Here is a 15291-nt window from a genome sequence, read left to right as displayed (position 1 = left end):
CTGATAAAAACTCCATTTTCTCCACAGAAATATTTAGATTGTTGAGGCTTTTTCTTTCCATAATTACTTCCTGAAAAATGCAGTGGTCATTTTTTTCCTGCATATTTTTGCATTAAATTGAGCACACAAAACTTGGCTCTTGATATTTTGTTAAGGTTGTAAAGCAGATTCCTGGCTTTAAAAAGTTGACTGGTTTCTATTACTTATTTTCTGTATTGGCTTCTCATTGATTTGATTAAATCAAACCCTTCTGCCATTTAAATGAGGAGCTCTGTGTGAAAACCAGTATTTCTTATGGTCTGAAGAATGAAACATTTATTAAAAGAAAACAAATATTTCACTCCTCTACTAAGAACTTCAGGAATTCGGGCAGGTGAGGAGAAAGGTCTTGGCAGTGGTTGTTTGATGAGAAATGAATTAATTCGATTATTTTCATGGTGTGGCTCAATAGCAGTCAGCCCCACAGTGGACTCTGGCCTGAAGGCAGCTAGATAATCAATAGGGTGGCACAGAGGCAGCTCTCCTCCCCCAGCAGCCTCTCTGATCTTTTCCGGGGGGACTCTTCACGCCTGTGTAATTCTAATTTATGTCAACTGGAAATCAAAGAAATTCCAAGAGGCTTTGGTCATAGGACACTGGGGTGGACCTTTCAAAATCTATTTATGTCTATTCTTTAAGTAATGCAGCCCCCACGGCTGTCCAGGCGCCTCTGCTGGCTGGGGAGAAGAAACCTCCCAGGAGAAGGGCAGCTCCCTGCTCAGGGCAAAGGCAGGAGAAATGGATTTAGGTAAATTGAGGTACGCATTTCTATTTACTATCAAAACATCTGTAGGGACATAAGAACCAAGCACTTTAAGCAAAATGCTTTGCCAAAAGTGGTTCCTTCAATAACGCTCTTTAATGATACCCCAGACGCTGGCATTTTCAAATCAAATGAACAGTGTGTAAAATTAGTTCTGCATGAAGTTAAAAAAAAAAAAAAAGAGAGAAAGTGAAAGGGAGCTTTTAAAAGCTCCAGCATTTCTCCATCCAACTGCTTTTCACAAAGGTTTGGCATTTGAGAATTGCCACGTTTATGATGTTATTCGCTGCTCATAATTCAGGCCCTCTGTCTCCAAACTTCTGTATTAACACACACTGCAGAGGTTTCCACCACGACATTTTATCACCACAGTTTTCCAAACCAGCCAGGCTGCCTCTGGCGAGGTCTGGTTTCTCAGCCAACGCTGGACCACTGTGCTCCCTCCTTTCTCATCAACCTTGTTACCCCAAATATTTTTCATTAACCTTGAACACTGCATTTCTATTTGCCCTACAGCTTTCCCATGAATTCTTTTTGTGCCCTTCAGTTTTGTTCTCCATCCAAACTGCCTTGTAAGAAATGAAGGAAATATATTATTAGAAGAAACGGATCTATATAGAATTTAGAATTGACAGAAGTTGTGAAAACAATTTATATGATCAAAGTCACTGACTGTTTATAATTGTGAAAACTGGAGTAAACATACTGCTCTTATTAGTGAGCTCCATTGATTGTACAAGTAGTTTTAGCTAAATCACCAAATAAATGTGTGTTAACTTGATAGGTGATTTTAGGTCAACTCTAATTCCCAAGGTCAAGTAAGCCTTTGAACAGTCTTTAAGAATATAAGCTCACCCCAATTCATCAAAGCCATCTCACACAGTGTTTTCTTCTCTTGGTTCTTACAATGCACTAAAGTTTAGGGGATTAAGTGGCGTCAGCTTCAAACCCAAAGTAATGCCTCTAACATGCTCATCTACCCAGCAATCGGAAAAGCTGCTCAAAAGGAGGCTTCTTAATGCACTTCCTAACTTTTACAACTGCATGGGGAATGCTGCATTTGTTGAACGGCTGGCGGACGATTTCCTAGGAGTCACTGGTGTTGCAGCCACAGAAATTTACTGCGGTTTAGTTTCCATATTGACTGATAATGCAAGGACATGTTGCTTTCACCTGCAAAGCTTTATGTGTCTTATCCTTTCTGTCTGTTCTCTGTTTACCTAAAATGGGAGACAGAGAGAGAAAGAGAAGAAAATATTTTTCCTACAACAAATAAAATTCCTTTTGTTATATGTGCATTTCTTCAAAAGCTAAAATGAGGGAAAAAAGGAGTTCGGTAAAGTATAGCCTCCAAAGGAAATGTAGGTGGCCCTCAAATTAAAATGACTGAACATGAAAAAACAAAGCAAAACAACAATGAGCTTTCATGGTATTTCTCAGAACCACAGGATCCCGGCACAGAAGACCTGGGACAGCGAGACCCCAGCAGCAACACTCCCGTCAGGGATGCTGCAGAGATCACGGAGGCCTCTTGCCGTCTCCTTTGGCTCCAGTTGGTGTGCAGCAAAGGGGAAGAAAACTCAAACTAAGTTTTATTGGAAGTTAGCAGATTTGGGTAAATATAAGAAGAAGAGGGACAGGACCAAGTTAATATTGTTTTTTAGTTCTTTGTTGGCAGAGATGATCACAAGGTTGAGACAGATAACGGGGTCCTACTGCCTGCCCTAGCATACATGTCCCGTTCCCTGTTTCTACTCTTATTTCTCTCCCTTATTTTACTTATTAATCGTTTTTGTTTCCCTACTTATTCTTACTGTCTTATCTTCAACTCACCATCTTTTCTCACCGAAAATCTTTTTTCATCACTGTAACTGAGTCAGATAGTTAGTAAGATTGATTCCAAATACAGAATGTCTCTCAGAGGCATTAGTTTTCCTTTGTAAAGTGTGAAGAAAATGTGATTATTGATACCTTTATATAGAAAACAGTAATCAATTTTAAATTTAGGTGAGAAAAAATACTAGGACAACATCTCTCATCTGAGTTTATCTCTTCTTTCTTTTTAATTTCTTGTCAAAATGGGCTAGTGCAACGAATTTTTATTCTCATTTGAATCTTCAAATATCACAACACAGGTTAATGATGTTGACATATGTTAACATAACAATTCTACGAGAGAGCTACCAATATCAACCCCATTTTACCAATGAGGAAACAGAGGCTCTGAGAGCTTTACCTCCCAAGATCACACAACTAGTAAGTGCTGAGCCCAGATTCAAACTTCAACTGTGGCTCCTGAGTCCATGCCCCCAACCACTGATCTCTTTTCTTGGCTACTCAGATTCTTCTGTGAATCCTGATGACAATTTAAAATGTGGAGATAAATAACAATACAAAATTTGAAGGTTGAATAGCTACTTAACTAAGTTTCCATCCTACTCAGATCACCAAGCAGGGCTTTATTTACATTACTTGCACTTGATGTGTAGTTAGGAAGCTTCTCTTGTACTCGCAGAACTTCTCCTGTTTGGCCCAGAGCTGCCGTGAAACTGAGGACCCCAGAGGGCAAGACTGGGCCCAGCACCCTCGCAGGCGATGCCTCTGCTGCACTGCGGCAGGCCAAGGTCAAATGCCCTGTGCTCAAGCCAATGGGCTTCCAGGAGAGCAATCTGGTTGGAAGATGATGTGCAGCCTGACTGAGGAAAAGGCTAAAATGCTCAGGGATACCACTAATAGAACAGCTCCCCTATCTCCTTTTAGACTTTAATTTGGGTAGAAAAGGACCTATTCCTTAACTTACTATCGATCAGCTAAATGCTGGTTAGCAAAAAAATGGCTGGGACAATCTCCTGTACTAACTTAGCATTTAGCTTCTACAATTTATTTCTGAAGATGGAGCTGATTTTAATAAATCTAAAGATACAGACTAGAAATAGGGTGACTTCTGAGAATGATGGTTGAAACAAAGATGTTTGAAATGCATCCACTTTGGTATCTTTGGTTAGACAGTACTCAGGCACCAGTTGCTACTGGTGGAAATTAAGAAGCTCTGCTGTCATTATTTAGTGTTTACAGAGCACTCTGTCTACTATGGACCCTTTAACTTTGTTTTAAAAGAAGCCAGTTTAAAGTGACTGGGTTAATAAAAACAGTGTTAGGTTAGTTAGCAGTGAGATTTGACCGAGACTTAGAACCCCAAGGTCTCTGTGCTATGGCTTAGTTACAAAACTACCTTCTAAGATCGGCTAAGAATATAGAATAAAATCTCTCTAAACATAATTAACTGCAAAGGGTTAGCATAAGTTGGTATTTTACAGTATTTTGAGAGAAGAACTATGTCAATTAATGAAAATGACAAGGTGTATAATGGATATGGTCCCCTCAAATTTGCTGGATTAAGGAAACACATGCCCTCTGAGAGGTATGTACATTTAGTTTCATTTTCCTTAGCTAAAAGTATCCCTAATCATCATTTGCAAAAGTATCACACATGTTTAAAGTAGGATAAGATGCCAGCACTTTCTGAGCAGGTATCCAAGGTGAAGCAGGAACCATGCCTAAAGGGCACCTCTGGGGTTGTGTCAAGAGTACTGGACATGGACTCTGAAGACTGGGGTGAAATCTTGACCAAGTAGCCTATGGTCACAGTGCATGGTCTTTCTGGACCTCTATTATCTCCCCTTTATAATGCTAATAAATATTTACGAGGCTCTTGAGAAAAAAAAAGTGGAAGTAACAAGGGGGAAGCACCTGCATAGTGTCTGGTGTTTAATATAGATTTTTATTACCTTTCCTCTCAGTCTTCAAAAGTCCCTATGTAAAGTGCAGTACCATTTTCCAAATTCATGCTCATGTCTCTGGCCAGTCTCACAGGCCTTTGCCTGGTCTCTGGGACCATTTCTCATTAAATGTTGAGTGGCATCTTAAGGATGGAAAGAGGCAAGCTCCCACATAATATCCTCCCATTGGCCCTTTGTTGCCCCCAAATGGCCAAAATTGCTGGCCAGATGTACACTGAAATTGTACACGTGTGGACAAAACAATTTGGAACTGCTCTTTCCACCTTACTCTTGCAGGAAACCTGGAACCCAGAACAGAATTTTATTGTTACACCCTGCAAATTACAGTTCGCTATGCTACCTCGTTTTATTTTGGTCCATGAACTTATCGATAAGAGATCAAAATATAAGTTGACTGTGTATATGACTGCTTCTTCTTTTTGAATAAGCACAAAATTCATTATTAAACAGAGAATTACAAAAAGAATTTCAGAGTAGTTTAGAAAACCAGCATCTTAAAAATGCATAGCTGTAATATATATTTTTAGGGGGAGTAGATATTTATATACACATACACGTAACACACATACACACAGGTGGTGGGGAGAGAGAGAAGCAGAGGGAGAGAAAGGGAGAATAAGATATCAAGTAATTAACTCTAGGGATATACAGAAAACAAACAACTTAATAGGCAATTCTTACTTTATCACATCTCATCAGCCCCAGATATCTCAGAGACTTGCTGCTCTGCGCAATCAGGGTGGCTCCATGATCTGTAATTTCTTTACACCATCCCACATCCACAGTCTCTATGGTCAGGCTGTATCGTCCAATGGCTATCAGTGCTGCAAAGAGAGTCAGAGACAAAGCAAGCAAAATATTAGGAGTGCAGAGGCTCTCTTTTTGATTATGATGATTTTTCTCATTTCCTCACTAAATTTGTTCCTGAAATGCTGTGTGTAAATGAATTTTTGTAAACTAAATTAAATTTGAAATGCTTTAGGAAAGCTTGCCCTATGACAAACCCTTTTGCAAAGTGAATAATCATTCTATAATTTTCCTTTCATTGGAACAAAACCTTTTATCAGTTTTACTCATTACAAGGTTACCATGCTTTCAAACATTCATATCTGTGGAAGAAATAAATTAAAATGACATACACATATAACATTACAAGAAACCCCAAGTGGTAATTAAAATTTACTTAAGATAACTTTAACAATTTTCCTTTTAGAAAAAAACAGGTAAACACCATTTTGAGGTATGTTATACTGCATGTGAATTTCTTTACTGATTGACACAATTTTTTCCATCTGTTCATGACCTGTAAAATGTAAGAGTAAATAATATTTTTCACATTAGTCCTTCTTAGGACTGTTAGGAATTAAGAGTACATTATATACACAGTTGAATTTAATTGGTACCATGCTAGAGTGCAGTAAAGGAAATGCATTTGTTACGGTGAATTTCCTCACCATATCAGAATTCTTCCTTCTATTAACATATAAAATGAAGCCTGTCACCTGAAAACTATGACAGCACCTCTAGTGTCCCTGGCTTTTAGCACTGTACCACTACTACTAAAGTGCAGACACTCATCCCGTAATCTGAGATGTATACTTCTCATCCCTGCAAAGTCCCATAACCCATCCTCCTGTCAAAGCAACCAAGTGATGAATGTCTCTTTTCTGCAGACTTCTCATTTGACAGACATGCAAACCTCTACATTTATTAAGCAGAAAAACAGATTTCAAACCTCCAGCCAGAATAAGCTTGTGGTGTATTGGTCTATGAACGAAAACTCTGAAACCCATGCCACAAACAATAAAAAGGAAGGAGAAATTGCTTGCCAATTATTGCCTAATTCTAAGATAGCATGAGTTGATTTCTGTGACATTAAAGGCAGATGAAAGTTTCAAAATATGCCAGAGCTGAATAGGTTGAAAGGAGCAGAGAGAATTACTCATGTAAATACATGTTAACTCTTACAGCTTACAGAAAAGAACACTTGGCAAAACTCTTTGCTAATCTACCTCAGTCATTTATGTGTTTGGGTTCCCCCCAGCCCCCACTAGAAAATGTAAGCCCATGCACTTGAGTATCAAAGCACTCTTACGTTGCCAAATATAATTTAATATTGATAAAAACAGTAAGTATGAGCCCAGTTTTTTTCCAGAGAAAATATAGAGGAAGGTTTTATGTTTTCTTTTCTTTTTTCATTTTTTAATGTTCTTCATGCCACCAGTTTGATGACCTCTCATCTTTGCACATGCTCTTTTGGCATTTAAAGTTTCCAAGGGGGGAGAAAAATCTGTACTATTAAAGGTTTGCTGAAATGGTGTTAATAATGTTTTTTTGCACAGTGGGAGCAATATCACAGGTTAAATCCACTGGTGTCCCTAACCTAAGAAAATTATTTGGTCTTTCTGATATTGTGTAACCTTCACTGGGTGTGATATCCTGAAGATTTCTTATGATAAATAAAGTATGAGGTACATAGAAGAAATTCCTTTCAATACAAAGTGCTCAAACTATGATTTCAAAAGATGACAAACTGCAAGTTGCAAGACAGCCCAAGGTCAGTAGATTGTGTATAGTTGTTGTCTGTGAAGCACAAGGCTAGAACATGAAATTCCTGCACTATTCAGAAAATGGTAAAACAAATAAGTTTTCAAAGAAGATTTTATAAGCACATGAAAAAAATTTCGAGAGGCCTCTCAGAAGAGCTGACCTACGTCTTTAGGGATGAGTAAGGATTCTCCAGAAAACAAAGAGGTGAGGGCAAGTATGTCAGGCTAAGGAAATACCCTGTGGTAAGAGGTGTCAAGGGGTAGGAGCACTGGAGGTTATTCTGTTGTTGAAGTAAAAATAAGAACAAGGGAGTGGCAAAATTCATTCATTCCAGAAATGTTTTTTTTTCAATGATTTATGGCACTGGGATAGGCACAGGAGTTACAACAAACAGAGTACCTGACATCATGAAGTTGTGACCATAAAAGCAGGAGACTACTTTTTAGAATCCTTTAATTCTAGAAAGAATTTAAAGAATCCTTTAATTCCAAAATATATACCGAGTATTTTCCCTCTCTCTGAATATACCCTGCTCTTGAAATTTTTCTCATTATAAGTCACAAACTAGTTGTGCAACGTGTAGTGAGGTATAGTCTCAAGACCAGTTCTAGCTTCACTACGTAGTAGATGCCTGACCTTGGGATGACATTTAACTTTTCTGAACTTCCACACCCAGCCAGTGCGGATGTTGACAAAAATATCCAACCTACTTCAGAGGGCTGGTCTGAGGTTCAAACGAGATTATACATATAAAGGACTTTGGACTACATAATACAATGATTTATTTGCTATCTCCCCAAATCATCCTGCAGTGTTGCAGTAGATACAAAATAAAGAGGTTTGAAAGAGTTTTGAAAAATAAAGCACTCTGGGCAAATGCAAGCATTGTATAAGTACTTAGTCATATGTCCTGAACTTCCTACTCTTTATTAGAGGTCACGAATTTGGTAGACTGCACCTGGGCTGATAGGGCTGTAAGTGCAATGTGTGATTGCTACCTTCATTAGGCGCTGTTGACACATTACAGTGCTATTTATTGAGCCATGAAAAGGAAAAAATTATGCATTTCTCATCTATCAGGCTGACAAAAATTTAAAATGACAAAAATTTAAAAGCATGACAACACATTCTGTGGGTGAGGCTGTGGAGAAGTAAGCACTCTCACACATTGCTGGTGGGAATGCATATTGACACAACCCTTCTTCAGGGAAATTTGGTAATGCTAAAGAAAAACAGATAGATACCTAACTTTAGACGAAGAAAATCCACTTCTAGGAATCTACTCTAAAGATATATGTTTATTGATTGGAATACTGTCTGTAGGTGTAAAATAATGAAAACAAATGATGTGAGTAGTTGAATAACCGATACTACATCCCCACAATGGAATAGTACGCAGCTGTAAGAAAAGAATGGTGTAGATCACTATGATCTGTCTTCACATTAGTGAAAAAAGCAAAGTGCAAAACAGTATATACCACTTTTCATGTAAGACAGAAGGGAATATAAGAAAATACACATGTATCTGCGCACTTGTGCAAAAGGAATACAGGAAGAATAAGCCAGAAAGTCCAGACTGTTTATCTCTAGGGGGTGGGTGAGAAAGGGGTGGGAAGAAGGGGGCATGGAATATGGTGGGAGGGGAGGAGGAGAGAGAGACATATCTTGGAGTATCCTTTTTTGTATAGCATTGTATCTGTGAACCATATTAATGCTCCACATATCTCCCAAAATCAACAATTAAAGCCAAGAAGGATTGGGGGGAGGCAGAGGGTGCAAATGTAGAATACAAATAGGAACAAATGAACCTAATTGTATCCCAAATGAATAGCATAACCCAGAATAATAATATAATCACACAGAAGGGGATGAGAACAAAAAGAATGAACTTAAGTAGCTTTAGAAAACATTATTGTGACTGGATACTGAAGGTGAAAAATTAAAAGAGCTGTGTACTAATGCTGTACTCTAGTTACTTAATGTATTTCTTCCAGGGGTATGAGTTAGCAATTCAACAACTATTTTATGTTTAATCTAGTATTGTAAATAATGAGAGTCAGCTTTCTCACTGTAGGAAAAAAAAGTTAAAATAAGAAAAGGGGGAGGCTATAATAAATTTTGTGGTATTGAATTGGAGTCAGAGGTATTAATTTGAACACAGGAGTCTTAAGAGAGAGAGAGAGAAAACAAAAGTTATGGTGCCTGTGTATGCATGGTGTGCTGGTTTGAAAATGTTATGTACCTCAGAAAAGCCGTGTTTTCTTTCCTAATCCAATCTTGTGGGGGCAGACCTATTGGTTAGGGTGGAAACATTGATTGGATTGCTTCCATGGAGATGTGACATACCCAATTGTGGGTGTGACCTTTTGATTAGATGGAGATGTGACCAACCCATTCAAGGTGGGTATTGATTATTTTACTGGAGTCCTTTAAAAGGGGAAACATTTTGGAGAAACCTCAGAAGTTTGAAGAGCAGTTGCTTCTGAGCCAGCAAGAGACATTTGGAGATGCAGAAAGAAAATGCTCCAGGGGAAGCTGCTTGAAACCAGAAAAAGGACCAGAGAGTCCTTTTTGATACCAAGTCAAGGTATCTTTCTCTGGATATCTTGGACATTTTTATGGCCTTAGAACTGCAACCTTGTAACTTTGTACACATGATTCAGTGTACACATCATACATATATTAATAGTAATTCAGTAGCAAGGTGCTTCTTGCACCCATATCTTGGTTTCTAAATACTGATCTCCAATGAAAGGAAACAGGGCTTCTTAGAGAAATAGTTGATTCTGGGGCGGGGGTAGGGAAAATAATATATGATGAGTCTGGAATATCTTGTGATGTCAGAAAATAAAGATGTGCTTACAGAAGAATGGAGGCATGTCAAAAGGACACAGGGGAAAAAAAAAGGACATGGGGTCCAATCAGAAGAGGCTGCCAATGGCCAAAGCTGGAACCACTGGAATATCAAAACAAATAATAATAACCTTTATTATAATTATACTACAGGTGCTGTTGAAGTAGTTATAATTCCTTTTAAAACGTTTTATTGAGATACCTTCACACATACACAGTCCATCCAAAGTGTATAATCATTGGTTCACAATATCATTACCCAGTTGTGTATTCATCATGATGATCATTTTTAGAACATTTGCATCACTCTGGAAAAAAAAAAAGAAAAAGAAAAAAGAAAAAAAACTCATACATCCCATACTCCTTACTCTTCCCTCTCACTGATCCCTAGTATTTCAATCTACCCATTTTTTTACCCCCCCTATTATTTATTTATTTATTGTCATTTTTTTTTTTACTCATCTGTCCATATCCTGGATAAAGGGAGCATCAGACACAAGGTTTTCACAATCACATGGTCATATTGCAAAAGCTTATACAATCATTTTCAAGAATCAAGGCTACTAGAATACAGTTCAACAGTTTCAGGAACTCCAATACACCATAGCAAAAAAAAAGGATAGCTATATAATGCATAAGAATAACCTCCAGGATAACCTCTTGACTCTGTCTGAAATCTCTCAGCCACTGAAACTTTGTCTCTTTCCTCTCTTCCCCCTTTTGGTCATAAGGCTTTCTCAATCCCATGATGTCAGGGCCCAGCTCATCCCTGGGAGTCATGTCCCACATTGCCAGAGAGATTTACACCCCTGGGAATCATGTCCCACATAAGGGGAAGGGCAGTGAGTTCCCCTGCCAAGTTGGTTTAGAGAGAGAGGCCACATCTGAGAAACAAAAGAGGTTCTCTGGGGGTGACTCTTAGGCATAATTATAAGAAGGCTTAGCTTCTCCTTTGAAGAAATGTTTCATAGGGGTGAGTCCCAAGATTGAGGGCTCAGCCTATTGAGTTGGTGATCCCCACTGCTTGCAAGCATATCAGGAATTCCCCAAATGGGAAGTTTAATATTTCCTCCTTTCTCCCCAGTTCCCTAAGGGGACTTTGCAAATACTATTTTTATTCTCTGTCCAAATTACTCTGGGATATATCAGGGCATCACACCAATCTATACAAACCAACAAAATCTCATGTCTGATTCAAGATTCCATATGATTATGTTGTTCAAATAAACTGACCATACAAGCTAAATTAGATAATGCACTACCCAAAATACAAATTTTGCACCAAATAAATGTCTCTTCCTTTGGTCTCACACAGGAGTTGAAGTTTTAGAATACAGAACATATCATTCTTTACCCTGTATTCTGACTTACTTTAGTCCTATATAGATCAGCTTCTTTCATATCTCTAATCAAAGTCTGATCACTTTTTCAACTTTTTAAACAGTTGCCATATTGGGTGATGCTGACTTTCATAGCTTCAGAGCTCTAACTCTGAATCTCAGGTATCACATAAATACCCGAAGTTTCAGGGAATGACCAGGTTCATTCAGACTCAGTGTCTCAGAATTTAGAAATAACAGTTATAACTCCAGAACAGATGTGACTGCTGTAAGAGCTTACAATCTAAGACCCTTAACAATAGACTGCACTCTTATAATCCATACTCTCAACTTCAATTCCCTGCATTTGTATATTATAGTTAGTCCATATGAGTGAGTCATGATAATATGTGTCTTTTTGTTCCTAGCATTTCATTCAATATATTGTACTCAAGGTTCATTCATCTAGTAGCATGCCTCACAACTTCATTCCTTCTTGCAGCCACTTGGTAGTTTGGTTGTATGTACACACCTCCATTCCTCACTTGTTTTACCCTTGGGCCACCTCCATCCATTATGGATCACAAACTCTGCCACCAAACACCGCAGTATATAAATGCCCATTAGTGTCCCCACTCTCGGTTCCTCCAGGTATATACATAGCACGGGGGTTGCAGGATCATATGGGCATGGATTCGTTATAATTCTTAACTACAAGATGTTGGAGAGGATGTGGAGAAATTGGAATACTTATTCACTGCTAGTAGGAATGTAAAATGGTACGGCTGCTATGGAAGACGGTTTGGTGGTTCCACAGGAAGCTAAGTATCGTGTTGCCACACAACCCGACAACTCTGCTACTGGGCATATACCCCGAAGATCTGAAAGCAGGAACATGAACAGATATTTGCACACTTATGTTAACAGCGGCATTATTCACAATTGCCAAAAGATGGAAACAACCCAAATGTCCATCAACAAATGAATGGATTAAAAAAAAGTGTTATATACATACTATGGAATATTATTCAGCAGTAATAAGGAATGGAGTCCTGAAGCATGTAACAATATGGGTGAACCTTGAGACATTATGTTAAGTGAAATCAGACAGACACAAAAGAACAAATATTGTATGGTCTCACTGTTATGAGATAATTATAATATGTAAGATCATAGACATGTAATATGGAATATAGCTTTTTAGGATATAGAATGAGGCTAAAATGGGGAGCAGTTGCTTAATACATGCAGAATACTTAACGACTGTGAACTTAAATGTTTGCAAATGGACAGAGGTGATGGTTGCAAGTTATTGTGAGAGTAATTAACAGTGTTGAATGGTGTGTGAGTGTGGTGGAAAGGGGAAGCTTACAATTATGTATGTCACCAGAAGGAAAGCTGGAGGTTAAAACATGGGGATACATAACACAGTGAATCTTGTGGTGGACAATGTCCATGATTAACTGTACAAATATAAAAATTTCTTTCATGAACTAGGGCAGATATATGATACTATTATAAGCAGTTAATAATAGAGAGGTATATGGGGAAAACTAACTTTTTATAAACTGTCGACTATAGTTAACAATAATATTTTAATACTCTTTCATCAACAGTAATATATGTACCACACCAACACTAGGGTCAATGATATGGGGAGATAAGGAGTATCAGGTGCAATGAAAATGTTCTAAATTTGATCATGAGACTGTATAGACAATCATGTGATGATACTATAGTACACTTCGGATGGTTACTATATTGTGTGACTATATCTCAACAAAATTGCATAAAAAATAATGATGGTCTTGCATTATAATTCATAACAGAAAATGAGTATTCACAAGTTCAAACTGATATAAATAAATAATTGGGTAAATAAAAACAAGTTAATAAGTAAATAGGAAGTGTGGGTAAGCTCGTCCTTATAAAAGAACTCTATACAGAAGTCTGCATTCTGTAATGTAGAAAGAATGAGGAAAATACAAACATATGACCAGGCAAAGACTATAGTGTCAAAGATATGCATCAATTTCAAAGAAAAAAATGTAACTTTACAGTGGAGAAACCTGGCAGCCACCCACCACCTTTTAACCAAGTGATCAAGGTTAGCATCATACCCGTAATTAGAAATCTAGACATTGTGTATCCCCTGATCGGTTCCATGGTATTCTTGCCAAAATGAATAACACTCATTAGAGAACATCAAACAAAGCAGTTAAGAAATATTCTTTAAAATAATCCATCTGTAATCATCAAACATGTCAAGGTCATGGACTACAAGGAAGGAATGAGGAACTATCAGATTGGAGGAAACTAGGGAGACATGACAACTAGATACAATGTGGGATCCTGGACTGAATTCTTGAACAGACAAAGAAAGTAGGGGATAAACTAGTGAAATTCATATAAGATCTGTAGTTGAGTTAATATTATTGTCTCAATGCTAATTTCCTGATTGTACTAAGGTTATGTAACATGTTAACATTAGGGGTAGTTGGGTGAAGTGCTTTACAATTTTTGCAACTTTTCTGTAATTCTAAAAGCTTTTCAAAACAAAGAGTAAAAAATATATGGCTAAGCTAAGAATGGTTAACAAATGAATAAATTAAGGACTGAACTTTTCTAAGCAAAGCAAGTATTCTTTTCATACTAACATAAAAATGTTAGGTCTAAAAATATATATATTTTTCTCATGGGAATGAGATGTCATCTATTAGTTATATGAGTACACTAGCAAGCGACTTGCAAGTGCCATTTTGTCCTTTCCAGTTCTATCTTCCACTATGTATCTATATACCTTTAATAAAATCAGAAGAAATGCCCTAGCACTTGAAAGAATTAGCATTGAAATTTAACAGTAGGATTATCATCTTTCATGTAATACCTGGATAAAAGTCATTTGTAAAGAAATTTCTTGGCATAATTCCAAAGAGATAAATATGAAAAGTATTCTGCTTTGTGGAAGCCACAGAAGCTCCCAAAACAAAGAAATGACACTTTCAGAGACATTTGTTGTTATGTTGATGGTCCCTGCAAAGGCTCTCTCCAGCCCCAGGGACTACATGAGTGGTTTCTAAGCCTGGCTATACTGCAGACTCATGTACCCCGTGAAAGTACAGATGCCCAATTCCCATCCCTGCAGATTCTGATTTAGGAGAAGTTATTAAAGCACCTGTGATCCCAACGTGTGGGGCTGAGAACCCCTGGGACAGAAATCCTACAACTTGGGTGAAGCCAGTCAGCTGAAAACAAGAGAACTGACTCGTAAAGTTATGAATAGCCTATGCACAATGTGTTCTGATATTTTAAAACAATATTGCCTCTCCAACTGTAGTGAATTTTTACACATAATCCAGTACTTCTTGATATCTTTACTACTTTATATTCTTTCCTTCATTTTATTATATTCTTCCCATTATTATGTAGAAAACCCAACAATAATCACACTTTATGATATTTTTTCCAGATTGCTGTTTTGTAAATATTTCCCTTCACTTAATTGTGTTCATTTTATATTTCTCAAGAAGCATATCAGAGTTATTTATCAACATGCTGGTCTTCTCATTAGATTGTAAAATCTTTGAAGGAGGAAATGCGGATGGAGCATGCTTTATTTAGGACCTCTGAATCAGGATTTCAGGACACTGAAAATCAAGTTTCAGTCGTTGTTCATGATTTCAGTGACTCATTTTGAAGTATAACATACATGTAGAAAATTGTACAAATCCTAAGGGTGCAGCTTAATGAATTTTAACAAAGTTAATATAACTGTGTAACAGTATCCAGATTGAGAAAAAGAACTTGGCCAGCACTCCTGAAAAGCCCCGTGCCCCCACACCCTAGACATTACTAGCCTTCTAACAAGGCTAACCACTATCCTGATTTCTGACAGCCACTTTAGTAAAAACCTACGAATGGATTGATGAGTTGCATGGTGAATGTGCACTTATCTATACAGAAGTTT

At 37.6% G+C, this 15291-nt stretch overlaps 1 protein-coding gene across 1 annotated transcript in view; it reads right to left on the bottom strand.

Moving 5' to 3' along the window:
• Positions 1 to 15291, bottom strand: part of FBXL17 (F-box and leucine rich repeat protein 17) — a 574971-nt gene that overhangs the window by 16267 nt on the left and 543413 nt on the right. The window contains exon 8 of the mRNA XM_077139013.1: positions 5284 to 5426. Coding sequence (XP_076995128.1) covers positions 5284 to 5426 — 143 coding nt within the window. The remainder of the gene's footprint in view (positions 1 to 5283; positions 5427 to 15291) is intronic.

Source organism: Tamandua tetradactyla, chromosome 21, assembly GCF_023851605.1.
Source record: "Tamandua tetradactyla isolate mTamTet1 chromosome 21, mTamTet1.pri, whole genome shotgun sequence".
Classification (NCBI taxonomy): Eukaryota; Metazoa; Chordata; class Mammalia; order Pilosa; family Myrmecophagidae; genus Tamandua; species Tamandua tetradactyla.
This window is presented reverse-complemented; position numbering and strand designations above follow the sequence as displayed.